The sequence below is a fragment of the Capricornis sumatraensis genome, chromosome 4, assembly GCF_032405125.1.
Source record: "Capricornis sumatraensis isolate serow.1 chromosome 4, serow.2, whole genome shotgun sequence".
Taxonomy (NCBI): Eukaryota; Metazoa; Chordata; class Mammalia; order Artiodactyla; family Bovidae; genus Capricornis; species Capricornis sumatraensis.
In genome coordinates, this window is record NC_091072.1 from 126037860 (window position 1) to 126058986 (window position 21127).

General features: G+C 44.5%; 1 protein-coding gene across 1 annotated transcript; it reads right to left on the reverse strand.

Moving 5' to 3' along the window:
• Nucleotides 1-2231: 2231 nt before the first annotated feature.
• On the reverse strand, nt 2232-20236 carry KLHL42 (kelch like family member 42). The gene is made up of 3 exons (XM_068971303.1): nt 19362-20236; nt 7787-7980; nt 2232-2683 (listed from the first exon to the last, which is right to left on the reverse strand). The coding sequence occupies exons 1-3, from the start codon at nt 20234-20236 to the stop codon at nt 2232-2234; spliced, it is 1521 nt and encodes a 506-aa protein (XP_068827404.1).
• Nucleotides 20237-21127: the final 891 nt, after the last annotated feature.

A 21127-nucleotide genomic window follows, 5' to 3' on the forward strand; every position in this document is an offset into this window, starting at 1 on the left:
CTTAAAGACACTAAGATCTATAGTAACACAAGTTAACACTATCTAAAATAAATTAGATTTTTAAATATATGTAATGAAATTACTGGTCACTGGAATTCAATTCTATAATGGATATAAATTAATATAAATCTATTATTAAAGTACTATTCCCAATAAAAATTCAGTTCAGAGTTTATTCTTTTTAAAAAAAGAAAAAGAAGGCCAAGTATTTGAGAATAAATGGATATGGCTTAGAAACCCTTCAATATTGTTGTTGATAGGATTATTTGGTAACAAGACACAAAGATCTATCTCCATGTCCACAATAAAGACTTACCTCATTTTACCTAATAGAAGTATTCCTGAAGAGCTGTACAACTAGAATTTTTTACAGCCAGACCCTTATTTTAAATATACTAGGAGGTCATAGTTGTGAAGAAACCCTGTAGTGACTCCTTGCATAAACTGAAGCCTGTTAAGGTCATCGACTCCTCTGTGTCCTGCCCAGTGAATGCATACTGGAAGCATCAGTAAGCGTGCTGAATGCATGAATTTGCCCTAACAGTTTTTGTTTTTCTACAGGACCTTCTTAAAGTGAGGCACACCGAAACTGGAATGTTAGGACAGAACAACAGGATCCAGCTCACAGTTTAAAGTTATTCCACTGCAAAAAATCAGAGGACTTCAGAAAATGTTTTTCAATGGAAATAAAATTGCTTTACATGTGTATATACAGGCATAACTCATTTCATGGTGCTTCACTTTACTATACTTTGCAGATTAATACACTGTTTACAAATTGAAGATTTGTGGCAACACCACTTTGTCAGGTATAATAGTTAGCAGTATTTAATAATAACAGTATTTTTTAAATTAAGGTATGGACTTTTTTTAAGACATAATACTACTGCACACTTAATGGACTATATAGTATAGTGTAAACATAACCATTACATGCACTGGGAAACCTGAAAATCCTTTCAATTAGCTTTATTGCAGTGGTCTGGCACTGAACTGCAGTATATCCAAGAGATGCCTGTATATTTTTAAAGAAATGCTGATCTATGACTGGCAGAAGATTTTATTCATTGTTAACTACTTACTGTAAACAAACAACTGCTTGAGCTGGGTTCCACTTGATTTACCACCTAAGGCAAATAGAGCACCTTACCAAATTACAGAAGTCCAGGCAGATGCTACTCCATCTCTAGGGGCTTCTTTCCCTCTCTCTAGCACAAATGTTTCAAAGCTGTCCTCACCTTACCCCACAAAAGCAAAGCATGAATTAAAAAGCCAAGATTAAATCTGAAAGGTGTCTGACCTAAGTATAAAGTTACACTTTCAAACTTAAAGAACTAGGTCAAATACATTCGATAAAAGTAACTTTCAAAGGCATTTTTTTTCTCATATTTGGTGCTTCCTTCCCTTCCCATTTAAGACTCAATTTAAAAAATATAGAGATCCATTCTTTTAAACAATATATCCTCTTTTTTAAGAAATACAGAATGCCTAGCAATATAACCTATCTGACCACACAAATCTGCAATCTGCTACATAAATGAAGTAAAAAGTTATATTGGCCTATTTACTCAGCATTTATAACTGTTAAAAAAAAAAAGACTTGAAAAATAGCTGAGAACATTGTTACACAGGTTTTGGGGAGGACTGGGTGTTGGTTCCACTGGTGTAAGTTTCCTGGAAAGTCATGTGCAAATAAAATAAATGAACACAGAACCCTAGTTTAAACATACTGCAACATACGTGGTTGTGACCAGGAGAGAAAGACAGCGTTAATATTCATATTTGTCAAGTAAATTAATAACAACAACAAAAAGAACCTCTCACTTAAGGTATCAATGATATTTCAAGTGACCTAAATAAAACAGATTTAAAAATCATCTTTAGCATTCTTACCAATTTTGACTTTGGCCCTTTACTAAACAGGCACAATGAATCTTCTTTTTGAAGATCAGTTTCAGACATTGGCCCAAGGGTATCACATTTGTACAAAAAACATTATCATGGATTTGCTCCCATAATTTAAAAATCAATAATTAAAAAAATAATAAAGTTGGTCTCTCTTTTTTCCTCACAAGTTTTCAAGTAATTAGTTCAAGTAAGCTTATTTACAGCTTCTGTATAAATGACCTAAAACTCACACTTTCCCTTTGACAATCAGTCTCTCTGGAAATTGGACAGTTGTGTTTTCTGGCCTTGAACCAGGTTTCTGTTTCAATTCTAGGTCAATTCAGTCAGGTTTCTGTTTTATTGGGCAGATAAAGAGAAGAGACCAGCAAATTGTGTCCAAAAGCTGGGAAACGCCTGAAGGCTTCCCAACTATCTGAAAAGATATTGTACTTGAGGAAAACTCGGTGCTCCAGGCTGGTGGACAGGGTCACGTCTCTGCTCATGATGTAGATGCCGTCGTTGTGCAGCGCGCACGTCAGGTTAAGGCCCGACTTGGATGTGTTCTCCTTGAGGTAGAGCCACTGGCGGGTGGCGGTGTTGTAGGACTGCACGGTGAGCATGTCCTCGCTCTGGCTGCCCCTTCGTGTGGGCCCCAGCTCGTGCAGACAGCCCCCCACGATGTAGATGGTCTCCTCCACCGACACCATCTGCTGCTTGCGGATGTGGACGTCGCACGTTTCGAAAAGAGTCCAGAGGTCGGCGGAGGGGCAGTACTGCAGGATGTTCAGGTTCCGGTCTGAAAGGCAGAGAGGAGCCGCGTGAGGACACCACCAGGGGGAGCGCCACCAGCCGCCCGGCTGGACGTGCACGCCCGCCTCCGCCTGAATGACTGCCTCACACAGAGGCCAAACTGCTTCCGGAGAGCCGAAGTTGGGAAAAGAGTTTGGGAAATGGCTGGCAGGAGATCCGTGTAGAATCCGCCCCACTGGGCTGGCATTCAGGCACGTCCCTCCCGGGCTGGCTCTCAGAGCCGGTCGGGCCAGGGAGATGAGCCGCTGTGACAGAGCACCTGCTCCTCCCTGGGACCCCTGCACCTTGGAGAACCACCAGGCCAGTGTAGGAAGAATCCGAGCCTCAGAGAGCCCCCATCAGTACCTAACAGAACGAGTGGCTGCCTAACGCAAGTGACAGGCTGAGCCCCAAGAGGATCTATTCTTGACAACAGATTCTATGGCACAAGCCAAGTGAGCTGGGCGGGATCTCTGGAGCCGTCTAAAGGAAAGGAAGCAGAGATGCGAGAAAAAAAAATCTGACCTCTGGCCTTTAAGCCAGAATCGCATGGCAGTTTTGTTTCCCAACTGTCTTTCCCCTCCCCTTGCTCATTTCACAAGAGATGGTTACATGTATATTTGTTTTTAACATGGACCATTTTTTAAAGTCTTTATTGAACTCATTACAATATTACTTCTATTTTATGTTTTGTGATTTTTTTGGCCCTGAGCCATATGGGATTGCACTCACACCCCCTATCCTGGAATGAGAAGTCTTAATCACTGGACCACCAGGAAGTCCTGAGATGGTTAATTATTGTGTGGATATAATTGGATGGTAGACGAAAGACCACCCTAACATCATTTTCAGTTAATACCTGTTTCAAGGAAAAATGTTGCCTAGTCTTTTTGAAAAATGCTTGTGAAATTGAAAATATCTAGTTTCCTTTTTCTTTTTTTAAAAAATTGTTCTTTTATTCTTTCTTTCCTCAAGGGAAGAATAAATGGAATATTTTCGCCTCAGCAAAAAATAAATAAATAAATAAAAATTCTCTGAATTATCCGAAAGAATGAACTTTCTGTTTGTTGTTTTTTAAACAACAACATCAGTGTAAAGAGACAGGTCAGCTTGGGAACTGACGTTCAACGAAAGCCGCAGCCTTTTGATCGCTGCAGAGACTGGGAGCAGAACTTCCTCCTGAGAGAAGGACCCACCCACAGAGGGCTGTAATTAAAGCTCCACCGTGCTCTCTGCTACAAGTCAAGTGCCTTGACGAGGGCACAGGGGATAAGGGGACATTCTAGGAGACAGCACTAGAGAGTCTGGTTACTAATCTACCAACAAGTACTCCTGAGTAACCTGGTTCCCCATCCTATGAATAAAGGACTTATTCTGGCCAAGCGTCAGTGTATTTATTTCTCAGGTCCAGGTTTGAAGGTCCTTCCAGGTCTTCTGTAAATGTTTTCTCTCCTCACCCAACAAGGGCTCAGGCCATGATGAGGTTTGAGTTGGTGGAATGATCTTTTTGCATTTACATTGAGAGTTGACTCTGACATTTAACGAATCACCCCTCTTCCCTTTAATGGTTACTACTACTTTCTATTGAATTTCATTTCCTCAGTGCTGGCCAAAGAATTAAAATAATCAAACAGTCATCATAAAAATGATGAATTATCTCTTACTAAATTTTAAAAGTATCACCTGACTTAAGTGAGTAGGTTAAAAACCCAACTTCAATTCCTGATTTTTTTTTCATGGCAATTATGATATCTTATTTGAAAGACAAGGAACTATTAGGAAGTGCCGGGATGAGCCCAAGCAGAGGAGGAGGGGGCTTCAGAGGACAAGGAGCTGCCTGCCCTCTCATCGTAGAAAACTCATTTTCAGCCCTTGGACAAACAGCCATCCATCCACGTCACCTAACCATCCTGTCATGGGGATTTGGCTCAGGGAAGCCGGGTCAGGGATCACAGTGGGTGGCCCAAGTGAAGAAGGCACATTAGTAGTGGCCTGTGAAACTAGAAAACACACAAGCAAGGGTTTTCCAGGTCAAATCTAAAGAACATTTGCTCAGCCAGGGTCATGGAAAAACTAGGAAATCTACCAGTAGAGTCGTCTTTGGGTTACAGTGCTGCCTGTCAGGGCTTCCCGACTCTGGGGTAGAAGAGAAACCAAGGGCTGTGTGTGCACTGGGTCAGCCCACAGGGCACATTCTGTGTCACAAAATCTAGGGAGGAATCAGAATTCTTAGAAATGTGCAAAAGTAAATAACTGTATTTACTTTCCTAGGAGAGAGGACACACAGATACACACAGGGGTACATATGCGCACACAGGAATTCTCTGGGGTCTATGGCTTAGTTAAGTCTATAAAGTTGACCACTGTAACCTGAACACCAATGCTGACGTGAAAGAAGTGACTGCTAGGTTTCATTTTCTTTCAATTATTTGTAAAGGAAAAGTGGAAGGATATCTTATCATCAGCGGAGAGTCACAAGGGACAAATGATGAAAACTTGGTGTGAAAAAGAAAAACCTCACTGCTTTCCATGCGCTTCTCTTCCCATGTCACCATCCTCAAATGTATAAATAAAAACACCACCTACAGCAGGCTGAATGGTGGCCCCTGGATAGATATGTTCATCTTCTAACCCCTAGAACCTTTGAATGTCACTTTTTTGGGAAAAAGGATCTCTGCAGATGTAACTTTAGTTAAGGATCTAAAGAAGAGACCATCCTCTGGATAACCCAGGCGGCTCTAAATCCAAGGAGAAGTGTGTCCTTGTAAGAGACAGAAGAGGATCCAAAGAGGCACATGAAAAGACACTCAACTTCTCTGCTAGAGAAATGCCATCAAAACTACAATATAATGTCACCTCACATGGGTCAGAATGACCATCATCAAAAAAATCTATGAAAAATAAATGCTGGTCATTTATTTTTGTGGAGAAAAGGAAACCCTCTTATACTGTTGGTGGGAATGTAAATTGATACAGCCACTATGGAGAACAGTATGGAGCTTTCTTAAAAAACTAAAAATAGAACTACCATATGACCAAGTAATCCCACTTCTAGGTGTATACCCAGAGAAAACCATAAGACACATGGTTTTCAAATTCCAGAAGACAAATTCCAAAAGACACATGCACCCCCGTGTTTATTGCAGCAGTATTTACAACAGCCAAGACATGGACGCAACCTAAATATCCATCAGTAGATGAATGGATAAAGAAGATGTGGTACCTATATACGATGGAATATGACTCAGCCATAAAAGGCAATGAAATCATGCCATTTGCAGAGATGAGGATGGACCTAGAGACTGTCATACAGAGTGAAGTAAGTCAGAAAGAGGAAAATATCATATACTAACATATAGGGGATCTAGAAAAAATGGTACAGATGAACCTCTCTGCAAAACAGAAACACAAAACCTCTGCAAAACAGACATAGACATAAAGAAGGAACATGTGGACCCCAAGGAGGGAGAAGGGGTAGGATGAACTGGGAGATTAAAATTGACATATATACACTACTGATACTATGTATAAAATAGTTAACTAATGAACACACCCTATATAGCACAGGGAACTCTACTCTGTGCTCTGTGGTGACCTAAATGGGAAGGAAATCTGAAAAAAGGGGGATATTTGTGAACATACAGCTGATTCACTTTGCTATACAGGAGAACAACATTGTAAGGCAACTAATGAAAGTGAAAGTCACCCAGTCGTGTCTGACTCCATGGACTATACAGTCCATGCAATTCTCCAGGCCAGAATACTAGAGTGAGTAGCCTTTCCCTTCTCCAGGGGATCTTCCCAACCCAGAGATCGAACCCAGGTCTCCCGCATTGCAGGCTGATTCTTTACCAGCTGAGCCACCAGGGAAGCCCGAGAATACTGAAGTGGGTAGCCTATCCCTTCTCCAGCAGATCTTCCAACCTAGGAATTGAACTGGGGTCTCCTGCTTTGTAGGTGGATTCTTTACCAACTGAGCTTTCAGGCAATTATACTCCAATAAAAAAAATTTTTTTTACAAGCTATGAGATGCTCGCTACCAAGACCAGGAGCATAAAACCTGCTGGAGAAGCTTGTTATTTCCAAATCATTAACTATATAATGTCCACCAAACAAAGTAGAAAATACATGTGCGTACTGAATGCTAAGTCACTGCAGTTGTGTCTGACTCTTTACAATTGTATGGACTGTAGCCCGCCAGGTTCTCTGTCCATGGGATTCTCCAGGTGAGGAGAATACTGGAGTGGATTGCCATGCCCTCCTCCAGGGGATCTTCCTGGTCCAGGGATCAAACCTATGTCTCTTAAGTCTCTTGCATTTGCAGGTGGGTTCTTTACTACTAGAACCACCTGGGAAGCCCATTAGTCACTCAGTTGTGTCCAACTCTTTACAGCCCCATGGACTGTAGCCAGCCAGGCTCTTCTGTCCATGGAATTCTCCAGGCAAGAATACTGGAGTGTCTTGCCATTCCCTTCTCCAGCGTATCTTCCCGAGCCAGGGATCGAACCCACGTCTTCCCCATTGCAGGCAGATTCTTTACCATCCGAGCCACCAGGAAAGCCCAGAAAACACATATGTATGGTTTAATAAGCAGCACAACCACCTCCCACTGCTGGTCAAGAAAGAACACTCTTCATGCTTTTGTTCCTCCTATGATACCTGAACAGCCTGGAGCTGAATTTCTGGAATCTGTATCCCATATGTTTGTGCCCAAACACAAGGGAGAAAGTGAAAAGAAAGACCTGCAAGGATGCATCGCTGCTAAATTCCAGTGTTAGACAAGGCGGGTTCAGTGTACGTTTAAGAGAAAGGTAGGAGTTATCCAGCCAAGTCACAGATGGCTGACTACAGGGTGGGATTTCCAGAGCAGGAAGAAGAAAATACATGTTTTCCTCCCAGCTCCCCCACACCATGCAATTTTCATGTTCATACAAAGGCATCAAAGACCCCTCTTTGATGTCCCAAAGGATGCTCTTTTTTCCAGATATGTAAATATGTAAACATAACATCAGGCTGGTGTGCACTAGAGGGCTTCCTCCAGTCCCTCCCGTCCTCCCCCAGGCTGCCAAAGCTCACATGAAGGAGGACCACTTTCCAGGCCTTCACTTACCTCTGGTAGTGTATCCTCCAATGACATAAATTTTCCCCTTACACTCACACGCAGAGAACTCAGCCAGAGGGTTTGGTAAGGGTGCCACGAAATTCCAGGCATCCTGCTCAGGGTTGTAACACTCAACATTAGAAACGGCCTGCCCACCAATGGCGTAGAGTTTGAAATTAACAGCCACGAGCTTGAAGTTAGACCTGCAAGAGAGAAGCAAAGGCCCACAAAGTCAGTTCTTCTGATCACTCAAAAGACCATGGCACAATCTGCTAAAGCTGTGTGTGGAATCTGCTGGGTGTTTGAAGGAAATGAGCTCTCCAAGCGGGGTGCTGTTATGCCTGGGGACAGAGGAATGATGGAATAGCATCCAAGATTTCACCCATCGCCAAGAAGCCACAAGAATGCTGCATTCTCCAAACTTTAGCTGTTGAAGGTAAGCAATTCAATTTAACAAGGACTAATCTTGCTTAGTTTAAACCTAGAATCAAAGATACTTTGTATATGCTAAACTCAAGACCTCTGTATCCAATCAAAAATAATACAGTTGTAAAAAATACTTCACTCAGAAATAAAAAAACTCACAACACTGTAAATCAACTGTACTTCAATAAGTAGATTGATTAAAAAATAAACTCAATACTCTCTCAAGAGTGGGAGCAAGTACCCACTCTACTCCCTTGCCCGTTTCTACTCTCAGGGGGTAGGCTCCATCCTAGGTATACATCAGCACTGCCTACACAGACAAGCACATGCAATATGTTTTCTACAGGGTGGTCCAAACACCCATTTACCATGAGCTCACTCAAGCAGATGGCGCACTTATCCTCATATGAGGGCATCTTCTACATTGCTTTGCAACATACAAAGTAGAGGGAGGTAAGCACTGAACTAAACAGAAACATTTTGATCTGGCATTTGATCTCAACAAATAACAGATATCAACAAATGCTCACCTATCACAAGAGTAAACAATTTTAAAAAGAGAAATGTATTGCTTTTAAGATTCATATTCAGTAATACAATTATATTGCTTATTGGCCTCAGATACTAAATAAAAGTCTCATGACTTTTGGATAGAAAAGAAAAAATTAATTTCTTTCACTGTAGTACAGGGATTAATGGACTCCTTGAAGGCCAGGAAGGATAAGCATTTGGAAGTGCCGGGTGAGTTGACTGTGATACATGCAACGGTCTCAACTTTGCACTCATACGAGCAGTGGCACAGAGCTGGAGACCTGGTTCTGGACCTGCTCTGGCTATCTGCCCTTCGTCTCGAGTGTGTCAAGCACACCCATCCCAGGGCGGTGGAGACAACCACAGCACACAGCATATCAGAAAGTACCAACACAATGCTTTTGTCAAAAGTAACAATGTCCTACTAAAGAATGTGGGTGCAGAGGCTCTAAATGTTCAAATGGAAAACAGCATGGAAGAGGGTAGATTAAAAAGCGGTAATGAACGAGTAGCCATGCTGGACAGATGTTTAATAAACAATGACACATTATGATATAGAACGTATGTTCGTAATAGCCACCTACTAAAAAACTAGGATTTTTTCAATGGTTCCTGTAATGTTTACATTTAAATGAGTTTTAGCTTAGTTGTGTTTTTCAAATCAGAGAGTGAACAGAGTACTCTTCATCAAGAACCTCACACTGTCCATTAAACCCAATCGGCCATTCAGTTTTTCCTGCCAACAGACTTCACCGGGGTGGCAGTTACTGGGGGGTCCCTGGTTCACGGTGCTTACCTTTCCTGCTGCCAGTGGTCCTTAAAATCTGACCGTGATGCCCTCTCTATGTGTGTAAATTTGGGGAACCAAAGGAAATAAAGCTTGTAAATAAGCACTAAATTTTACCAGCCCACAATTTGTTTTTGTTCCCCAAAGGTACACAGATAGTAAATTTTGTAAGATCAAAACAGTGTTTGATATTCCTCCAGCATAATCACTTGTCCTGTGCAATATGTAAGGGACTTCTTTCTGAGGCTGAACGAACAGGCAGTTAAAAGTAAACAACTCCATCTCTCCAGACCCCAATATGCTCAAATTCACTTGAAAAGAGAACGTTTTAAATATTGAATTTATGATGAAATTGCCACCCAAACACAGGCCACTTGATGAAGAGGCAGACGGCCAAGGATTATGAACCCAGGCTTGTATGGGGAAGTCTCAGCTCCCTGCTAAACAGCTCTGTGACCTTGAACAAGGCATTGAATCTCAGCTGATCTGAGTCTCAGTTTCCCCACTTGTGAAGGGGGGAAAAGAACAACACATTGTTAAGAGTTAAGAAGGGTAATCTACAGAAAGAGATCACTGCCTGCATGTCTCTGCACATTTCTTAATCTCAGGAGGATTAATTTCTCATCGGGCAATTGCAGCTATCACTGGCTACAAAGTACAAAGTGCTGGATTTCTGTACAAAGTACCCTCATGTCCATAAATTCTTGCCCTTTTCCATTTTCTGAAAGTAAGTCTTCCATTCTTCACATCCTGCAGGGTAAAGGTATGAATCCAAGATAGCAATTATTTTAATTATCACTTTTATGGGGTTTTTCCTAATATTGATCCTTGACATCCTCCACTCAGAAAGCAAAAAGGATTTTTAAATCAAATAATTATTTGCTGTAGCTACATACTTGACTTAAACCGTGGATAGAAATGAAAGTGAGAAAAATTAGATGATGATCTAGTCTCTACTTCACTTAGAAGAAATTAAAAGCTCTTGAAATCCTTCAAAGTTAAGTAACATGAACTATGCTAACCACCAGCACACAGGTATCAAAGATGAACAAGAGCTACTATAACCACTGTAGCTGTAGTAGCTACACAGGATGATTGGGGTCTGAGAGGCTGGGAGTGCCACTCAATGAAATGTGCCTCAGTTTCCTTTTGGGGAAAATGGAACCAACAGTAAGGCCCACCTTACAGAGGCCCTGGAGGACTGCTAAAGCATTGGCCACAACATGCAGCCCTGAGTAAGAGCTCAAGAACTGTAAACTACCAACAGGTCTTGCTGCTTAGAAAAGTTGTAACTATTAGGGTAAAACTTGGAGCGAAAAGCTCGCTCCTTTCTCCTGTCCTTCCCCAAGCTCTCTGAGAAAGATGGTGCAGTCTGTGGACCACTAGGGCCTTCTGTCTCCTCCTTCTGCTATGCTACTTCCCCACATAGTAGGGTGCCCTGGAGACCAGTAAGGGGAGAAGGAAAGGTTAGGAGACAGAAGTAGTCATGCCTGCTCCCTACTACCAACCATCTCTGAGAAAACCTAACACACAAAGCAATTTAAACTGCTGGCCGAAATTATATTGGGTGCAGGGAGGAGGCGAATAGACATATGGTTTTCTTTACTTCATGGGGCTTTTCTGGTGACTCAGACAGTGAGGAATCTGCCTGCAATGCGGGAGACCTGGATTCAATCCCTGGGTCAGGATGATCCTCAGGATAAGGGAATGGCAACCCACTCCAGTATTCTTGCCTGGAGAATTCCATGGGGTCTCAGGGTTGGACAAGACTGAGTGACTGACACACTTTACTTCATGCTATCCTGAGGCTCCACTGCAATTCACCATAGAAGACAAAATTTCTCAAAGGTTCCATTACTCTAGAAAAGTTCTAAAATAAACTTTGGCTCAGAGGAAAGAGGACAGCCAAAGCTGACAAGTGTAATTCCTTCCAGGCCAAGGACTTGTTTGGTAGGTTTCTCTCCCAGCCTTGCTGTACTCACATGCGGAACAACCCTACTCTGATTTCAGAGCAAGGGTACAGGGCAACAGAAGAGACTAGAGACAACTCTAGAAATAGAGAAGGTAACCAACTAATGACTGCAACAGGGCCAGTTCCTGCAAGGTATCACAGATTAAAGCGAGGAAGGGAAGCAAGCAAGTTTGTGGGCACACAAGCATCCACACATGCAGAGTTGCATCCTGACAACTCCAGAGATCAAATCCATGTTCAGACCCCTGGGCAGAATTGTGTGCTTGGACTTCAAAGCAGCCCCTCCAGCAGTGCTGTGTACTCACTGCCATTTTCAAGTAGAAGGCACAATCCTAAAAGTTTCTTTTTTCTCCTTTTCTTTTTTGGTTCACCACTGGTCATTTAGCATCATTTCCTCCAGGGTGCAAAGGGCTTTATAAATCTCCCAGTCCCAGGGGAGTCTAAGTTCCCACCTGTCCCTTGTTATTTGATTATGGGATCATTTTACTGTTCAGTCCCCATGGAAAGTAGGCTGCTCTGTCTTTGATCCCTTTGTCAATGGTCCAGTTAGCTCGGCAAAGGCAAGTGAATGGGGTAGATGTGAAACGGTGGGTAACCAGGGGTCAAAATCTGCCCTTTCTACTCCAGGTTTCTTCCACTGTTTCTTCCAGTCTCCTAAATTCCAGTGTTTCCGGAGCCTGTGTGGGACACCTTATCCAGTAATAATTCCATTCCAGGTTTCACTTTTATTTGTCTCATCATCTAAATTCAACTATAAACTCCTTCAGGGCAGAGCCATATCATCATGTGGTTTATTCAACAGTGACCAGAACGAGGCTGGCACAGAGGCTGTGGTGAGGGCTGAGAGACACGCGAGGAAATTCTGAGAAGCAACCCAGGATCACGAAATATCTGAGCTCGACTTCTCGGAAGAAAATAATTTTTAAAAGGAAAAGTTAAAGGTTTTCATGAAAGACAGTCACCATCAGTCATTAAGCCAAAACTTATAAATGCTCCAAATGGTTATATTGAGTCAATGAATATTTAAATTTTGGTTACTCTACTTTTTACACACCTTGACCAATTTTTTTAAAAGTAGAGTAACCAAGCTCTAAGTAGGGCTTGCCTGGTGGCTCAGATAGTAAAGAATCCGCCTGCAAAGCAGGAGACCCAGGTTCAATCCCTGGGTTGGGAAGATCCCATGAAGAAGGAAATGGCGACCCATTCCAGTATTCTTGCCTGGAAAATCCCATGCTCAGAGAAGTCTGGGGGGCTACAGTCCATGGGGTCGCAAGGAGTCAGGTATGACTGAGCACTAACCCTTTCACTACTCCACGTTTTACACACCTTGAGCAATTTACTTTCTGTGCCTCAGTCTCTGCTTCTGTAAAATAGGGACCGAATATAATCCTTGTGAAGAATAAGTGAGACAATACACACAAAGCAGTAGAACAGAGTGCTAGGTACTAGACAGTACCTAGTACGGAGTAAATGTTCAATTAAATGTTACTTACTATTATTTTTCAGCAATTCTAAGTAACTAAAATGACTATAATGACTTATAAAATAAAAATATTCACTGTAATATTACATTTTTAAAAGAACAAAAACATACATTCACTTTTATTACAATAATGCAAAGAGAGGAAAAGAACAGAATGGGAAAGACTAGAGATCTCTTCAAGAAAATTAGAGATACCAAGGGAATATTTCATGCAAAGATGGGCTTGATAAAGGACAGAAATGGTATGGACCTAACAGAAGCAGAAAATATTAAGAAGAAGTGGCAAGAATACACGGAAGAACTGTACAAAAAAGATCTTCACAACCCAGATAATCATGATGATGTGATCACTAATCTAGAACCAGACATCCTGGAATGTGAAGTTAAGTGAGCCTTAGAAAGGATCACTATGAACAAAGCTAGTGGAGGTGATGGAATTCCAGTTGAGCTGTTTCAAATCCTGAAAGATGATGCTGTGAAAGTGCTGCACTCAATATGCCAGCAAATTTGGAAAACTCAGCAGTGGCCACAGGACTGGAAAAGGTCAGTTTTCATTCCAGTCCCAGAGAAAGGCAATGCCAAAGAATGCTCAAACTACCACACAATTGCACTCATCTCACATGCTAGTAATGTAATGCTCAAAATTCTCCAAGCCAGGCTTCAGCAATACATGAACCATGACCTTCCAGATGTTCAAGCTGGTTTTAGAAAAGGCAGAGGAACCAGAGATCAAATTGCCAACATCCACTGGATCATGGAGAAAGCAAGAGAGTTCCAGAAAAACATCTATTTCTGCTTTATTGACTATGCCAAAGCCTTTGACTGTGTGGATCATAAGAAACTGTGGAAAATTCTGAAAGAGATGGGAATACCAGACCACCTGACCTGCCTCTTGAGAAATCTGTATGCAGGTCAGGAAGCAACAGTTAGAACTGGACATGGAACAACAGACTGATTCCAAATAGGAAAAGGAGTATGTCAAGGCTGTATATTGTCACCCTGCTTATTTAACTTATATGCAGAGTACATCATGAGAAATGCTGGGCTGGAAGAAACACAAGCTGGAATCAAGATTGCCAGGAGAAATCTCAATAACATCGGATATGCAGATGACACCACCCTTATGGCAGAAAGTGAAGAGGAGCTAAAAAGCCTCTTGATGAAAGTGAAAGAGGAGAGCGAAAAAGTTGGCTTAAAGCTCAACATTCAGAAAACGAAGATCATGGCATCTGGTCCCATCACTTCATGGGAAATAGATGGGGAAACAGTGGAAACAGTGTCAGACTTTATTTTGGGGGGCTCCAAAATCACTGCAGATGGTGATTGCAGCCATGAAATTAAAAGACGCTTTCTCCTTGGAAGAAAAGTTATGACCAGCCTAGATAGTATATTCAAAAGCAGAGACATTACTTTGCCGACTAAGGTCCGTCTAGTCAAGGCTATGGTTTTTCCAGTGGTCATGTATGGATGTGAGCGCTGGACTGTGAAGAAGGCTGAGTGCCGAAGAATTGATGCTTTTGAACTGTGGTGTTGGAGGAGACTCTTTAGAGTCTCTTGGACTGCAAGGAGATCCAACCAGTCCATTTGGAAAGAGATCAACCCTGGGATTTCTTTGGAAGGACTGATGCTAAAGCTGAAACTCCAGTACTTTGGCCACCTCATGCGAAGAGTTGACTCATTGGAAAAGACTCTGATGCTGGGAGGGATTGGGGGCAGGAGGAGAAGGGGACGACTGAGGATGAGATGGCTGGATGGCATCACGGACTTGATGGACATGAGTCTGAGTGAACTCCGGGAGATGGTGATGAACAAAGAGGCCTGGCGTGCTGCGATTCATGGGGTCGCAAAGAATCAGACACAACTGGGCGACTGGACTGAACTGAAGTGAACTGAATGTAAAATATATTCCACAGTTCAAAAAAAGCCATGCATTTAAAGCATTTATTGCTTATCATGTTAGCAGTTTGAATATACATAAGCATTGAATAAGCAAGAGGTCCCAATCAGAAGAGAAAGAAAAAAGCAAAAACAGAAAATTTCAATTCAGGGTGAGGAGTATGCTAGAAGAGAAAGCATGGCGTTTCATCACTTAGTCCAGTTGAGGGTTCGGGGATGGAATCCTGGTTGAGAGTATGTCAGATCTGAGTCAAAGTATGAAGGAGAAAAGAAAGTTAAAATTCCAATATGGTGCCCAATTCTAAAAATATAATGAAAAAAGATATCTGTGTAGAAAGAATAATAATAACTTGAAAATACATATAACAACAACAAACAAACAAACAAAAACAGACCAGACAAAGGTAATAAAAAAAAACCTTTCCTGAAGGACCAAACCCCCCTCAAAATATGTGGAAAAACAAACCATTTTTCCATCTGCAAAGTATCAGAGAACTGTGAATCCTCCTTCAAATTAACCTATGATACAACGTAATTCCAATCAAAATTCTAACAGGGCTTGACAAGAAGATTCTAAAGTATATCTGAAGGAGAAAATGTACCAAGAATAACCAAGAGAATTAAAATAAAACAGAACAAATGGGTCTCTGTGCTATAAGACAATAAAATAGATTCCCAAGCTACAAAAATTTAAAAATGTGTTATTAATATAGGAATGGCTAAACTGCCCACTGGGAAACAGGAAAATTAGCATAGGATAACTGGTTTAGCAAATCACAGTGAAGAACCAAGATTACAGAACATTCAGGAAACATGTTATAACCTAAAACCCCCCAAAATATTCAGATGTAAATGTAAAATGGCAAAACTATAAAAGTAACAGAGCACGAGAGAGACGCGGGCTCTCCTAGTAGAAGCTTTCCTTGTAGAAAGCCTTTCCTATGCAAGATAAAAAGCTCATAGGACGCAGAGGACAAAACTGACTACAAAATATTGAAACGCTTTTCCTATAAAAGCAAGGGAAGTTGCTCAGTCGTGTCTGACTCTTTGTGACCCCATGGACTGTAACCTACCAGGCTCCTCCGTCCATGGGATTTTCCAAGTAAGAATACTGGAGTGGGTTGCCATTTCCTTCTCCAGGAGATCTTCCCGACCCAGGGATTGAACCTGGGTCTCCCACATTGTAGGCAGATGTTTTACCATCTGAGCCACCAGGGAAGTTCCCTTTCCTATAAACATGAAGCCCCAAACTGGAGGCTCACAAGGCCAGTTCTTGTTGTTGTCGACTTGCTTGCTTTTTAAATGGAGTACGGCGCCAACGTTTAAAAACTGAGATGTCTGGCGACACCATTCCTCACGCCTATGGCAATAACAGCTGTGGTCGCGATGTGGCGCCCTCTTGCGGTGGATTAGTAACTCTCCCGGAGAAGGCAATGGCACCCTACTCCAGTACTCTTGCCTGGAAAACCCTATGGACGGAGGAACCTGGTAGGCTGCAGTCCATGAGGTCGCTGAGAGTTGGACACGACTCAGCGACTTCACTTTCACTTTTATGCATTGGAGAAGGAAATGGCAACCCACTCCAGTGTTCTTGCCTGGAGAATCCCAGGGACGGCGGAGCCTGGTGGGCTGCCGTCTATGGGGTCGCAGAGAGTCGGACACGACTGAAGCGATTTAGCAGCAGTAGCAGCAGCAGTAACTCTCCAGTTCACCATAACCCTTCCAAACCCCTCTACTCAGTGGCTCTACCTGCCTGGTCACTTCTGGCGTTTCATTTTTGACCTTTATGATTAAAAAAAAAAAGGCAGATGAAAAACATATGCAACATTACCTAATAGATAAGTTATTATCTATATACAAGAAGAGAATTTCTAAAATGAATACAAAAAAGGTAAGTCAATTTTTTAAAAACTGGGAAAGGCCATTTATAAAAGATATACACATGGCCAATAAACATATGAAACAAACAATCTCTCCTCCAAGCAGAGACATTCACACCAGTGGTTTTGTCCATTATAATGGTAAAGATAAAAAATGTTCATAATGTCTTATCTTGGCAAGAATTTAGGAACCTGGCAAGCTGAAACACTGTTACTAAGAGAGGTAATTAGATCAATTTTTGATGAGAAACTTGGCAGGAGCTACCAAACTTTAAAATCCATGTATACTTTGTTCCATCTATCCAGGGATTCCAGGCATTTGCCATATAGAGCTATCATATACCAACTAAGATAGGCACACATATTCGAAGATGTTCAATATGGGATTTTTATAATGGCCAACGGAAGTGACCTAAATGCTCATGATAAGGGAAGAACTGATTACAGTATTGTGCATCCATAGGCTGGAATACTACACAGCCATTAACAAGAGTGAGGTGGGTCTACATTTGCTGATACAGAAAAAAACTCTCAGAGTGGAAATACCAAGGGCCATAATAATCAGCATAAGCTAAACAATTTTGCAGTAAAAATATGTATAAGATGCATATATACTCCAACATGTATACGCATACATATATATTTTCCCCTGTAAACCACCATTACTATATTTATATACATTTGTGATGCATATTATGTATTTATATATTTACATTAATATGTCTATGCTGCTGCTGCTAAGTCACTTCAGTCATGTCCGACTCTGTGTGACCCCATAGACGGCAGCCCACCAGGCTCCCCCATCCCTGGGATTCTCCAGGCAAGAACACTGGAGTGGGCTGCCATTTCCTTCTCCAATATGTCTATAGATACACATTATGTATTACTCCATGGTTTTTCAATGTCAGTTGCAATTTTTCTAAGCATGTATTCATGCATTACTGGAATACTTTTTTTTTTCCTCCCTAAAGAGGACAGTAAGGAGTTCCTGCAGGGGTGGCAGAGAAGGACTACCAGAGATTTGGAGAGAAAAAAGAATCATGTGAGGTGCTGTGTTAAGAGCTGTGGAGCTGGGTTTGTGTGCCGAGCACCAGATGTACAGCAGGAGACACGGGAGCAGAGGTGCCAGCCTGCTGGCCCTTCTACCCTGATCTCGGCATCTTCTGTCACCACTGCATGTTCCTTGCTTGCTTCAACGAAAACTCTTAGAATCCATTTAAAAGTAACACTGTGACATCAGATTTTCAATACAGCAGTGTAGATAGTGCACTAGAGAGGGGATAGAAGAAAATACGCCAACCTGTGGATGGTCATCACCTCCCGCAAGGAGGAAGTAGTAGCAAGGATATTTCTGTCTACGGCCATACTACCCTGAACATGTGTGATCTTGGAAGCTAAGCAGGGTCAGGCCTGGTTAGTACTCGGATGAGAAAAGTGACAGTCTTTCTGCTTCTTCATTCTTTGCCCTTTTACCATGTTTTCTAGAAGAACTATGCATTTTTTACCATGAGAAAACAAACAACACGTTCCAAATTGAATTTTATATTAGAGTAGAAATAAAGCCAGTGTACCCTCCCCCACTCAGCCTAGAGGGGCATCTTAAGTCAAGGAAATCTGTGTAATGACCTTCTCATTGTTGTTAAGACTTTCTTTGCGCAGTTGTGAGTTCCCCAACTCCTTGTTCCACACTTCAGGGCAGGAACCACGGTGGGGGGGTGGGGGCTTGAGATGGACACAGATGGGCCAGAAGAAAGGGCATGCCTGTCCTTCCTTGAGTTACATTGATTCTTCTCCCCACTTCTGAATGGCTCTGGGCCATCCTGGGCTCTGCCATTGGTGTTTTGTGTTTTTTTTTTCCTAACGCTTCTTCCTGTAATACTCTTTGCCCTTGTTTTCCTATTCCATCCCTGACTCTGTTCCCTCTTCCTGCCCCTGATTTCTTCCTTTTCCTTTCTTCAAGTCACCCAAGTGCATGTTGAGAGGGATTTGCAGGATGGGAAGGGAGAAGGTTGGGGTGGATGATCATGTTCTAATTCTGCAGGTGACCAATGCCAGGCTCAAGTCTTGGGTCCATGATGAAGACTGTCTGGGAAGAAAAGTGAGATGCAAAAGAGAATAAAAAACAAGAAAGGTAATCTTGGATAGCTAGTATTAGTAGAAGTCTAATGATTATTTCTGATCACAGATTGGTAAGCTCCAAAGTCATCAACAAGAACATCCAAAGTCAGTGTTACAGGTTACTGCCCCGTGTGTCATTATAATCAGGATTAGTTCCTAAAAGAAAATAAAAATAAAAGCAAAATTAAATAAAGTTTTCTTTGGAAGTATCCTTCTAGGAAACCCCAAAAAAGGCAATTCGTCTGAAGGCAAAATACTTGCTAGGAAAACCACTCAGCGAGCTGACCTCCGTGGGGGCCTCTGCTTCTCTGCAATTTCTTAGTTCATCGGGAACTTTGCCAGAGTCAAGGCCAACAGCACTCCTGAGTAAGCCATTCCCATCTCAGAACAACCTCCAGTGACTGCTGTTGACTCCAGTGGAGTCAACCTGAGGGGTATGGCTTCCGGAACAGGTGGATGCGCGGGAACGCAGTAGCTGGCTGGGTGCTTACCTCTTCTGGTTCATGGAGGCCACCTGGAGCCACTCGTTGGTGCTGGGGTTGTAGGAATGCGCCGCGGAGATCTCCTGGCTGGTGATCCTGTACCCGCCCACGATGAAGAGGTAGTTGTCCAGGATGGCGGCCCCGTACCCCCTGACATTCACCAGGTCGGGAGGAAGGTTGTTGGCCAGCGGGAACCAGCGCTCCGTCATCTCCTCGTACCTGAGCATGGACGGGGGCTCCCCTTGGTAGGGGTGAGGGGCCAGGGGTCCCCCCAAGAAGTCCCCCAGGGCCACGAGGACGGGAGTCCCGGTCATCCGGGCCTCTCTCAGCCTCTGCTTCAGGCTGACACCCCCAGGGGCCGGAGGAGAAGAGCCCAGCAGGTGGAACTGGGGCTTGCACAGCACCTCGTGGAAGTGGACAGCCATGAAGCGCAGGCAGGCCTCCTGCAGGTCGGGGAGCCCGTACACCTGCGCCAGGCGGTACAGCTCCAGGCAGTTGGTGAGCCGCACCTGGGACAGCAGCAGCTGCAGCAGGGACGTGACCTGCAGGAAGGAGGCCGCCTCCACCAGCTCAGACAGCAGGCTCGCCTCGTCCATGTCCTCCTCCTCCTCCTCGGCCCCGCCGCCCGGCTCCCCGCGCCGGCCCAGCAGCCAGCCCTCCCGGGCGCCGCCCGCGTTGATGAAGTCCAGCACCAGGCGCAGGCCCGGGGCGCTGAGGCCGCGCAGCTGCTGCACCTCGGGGCCCCCGGCCTCCGGACTCAGGGCCTCCCGCATGCCGGAGCGGTAGAGGGCTCGGAAGTAGTCGCTCTGCTCGATGAGCTTTCGCTTGCTCACCGGGTAGCAGCGGTCCTCCAGGCGAATCTGCACCATCTCGTCGGCCGACATGGCCGGGGGACCGGGGGCGGCGGGGTCTCCCGCCAGCTCTGCGCGCTCGCCTCCCGAACCCGCGCGCGCTCGCCGGGTTCGGGGGTGGCCGCGGAGCGCGGGGAGGAGGCGGCGGCGGTGCGGGGCCGCCCGCCCCCGCCCAGCCTCTCCGGGCCGAGGCGGCCCCACCTCCCGGTCCCGGGAGCGGTGGCTCGGCCTCGCCCCCCCTCCTCCCCGCCCCTCCGGCCTCGGTCCGCGCCTAAAAAGGCCGGGGCGGCGCGCGCTACCCGCTCGGGTCGTCCCGGGCCGTCAGCCGGGAGGGGATCCCAGCCCCCAGCCGCAGCCTCCTGCCACGCCCGGCTTCTCACTTCCGCCCGCGGGACCGCAGCCACCGCAGCCGCCGCGCGCTGCGGCTTCCAGGGAGGGCAGGAGGCGGCGGGTCTCGGGAGCCGGGAAGGCGCCTCCCCGCGTCCTCCCCCGCACGCCGGGCTCCGTGACCCTGCTGCCCGCCGGGGCTGCAGCGCCGCTCCGCGCTCGCGGGGCACGAGAGGAAGCCTTGCCTTCCACCGCGCCGTACCAGCGGGAAGGAAACGCAAGAGAAAGGGGCGTGGAAGGAAGGGTATGAAATGAGTCGAGGTCTAGGGAGTCAAAAAGACACCACGCATGGGGTGGCGCATCCGACCGAGTCCGGCCGCGGGTCTCGGGTGGGGACGGAGCCCCGCGGGCCGTCTCTGGACGCGTAGGTGGCACCTCGGGCTGATTCCTCGGAAGGGTCATCGTGGAGGAGCCATCTTGCAGGAAGAAGGGCCTGCTGGATGGCCGCAGGTTGTGCAGGGCTGCGAAGCAGAGGAGCGTGTGCGCACTGCTAGGGCCTGTGCTCTTTGTGCTATTAAAAGAAGTACGACTCAATAA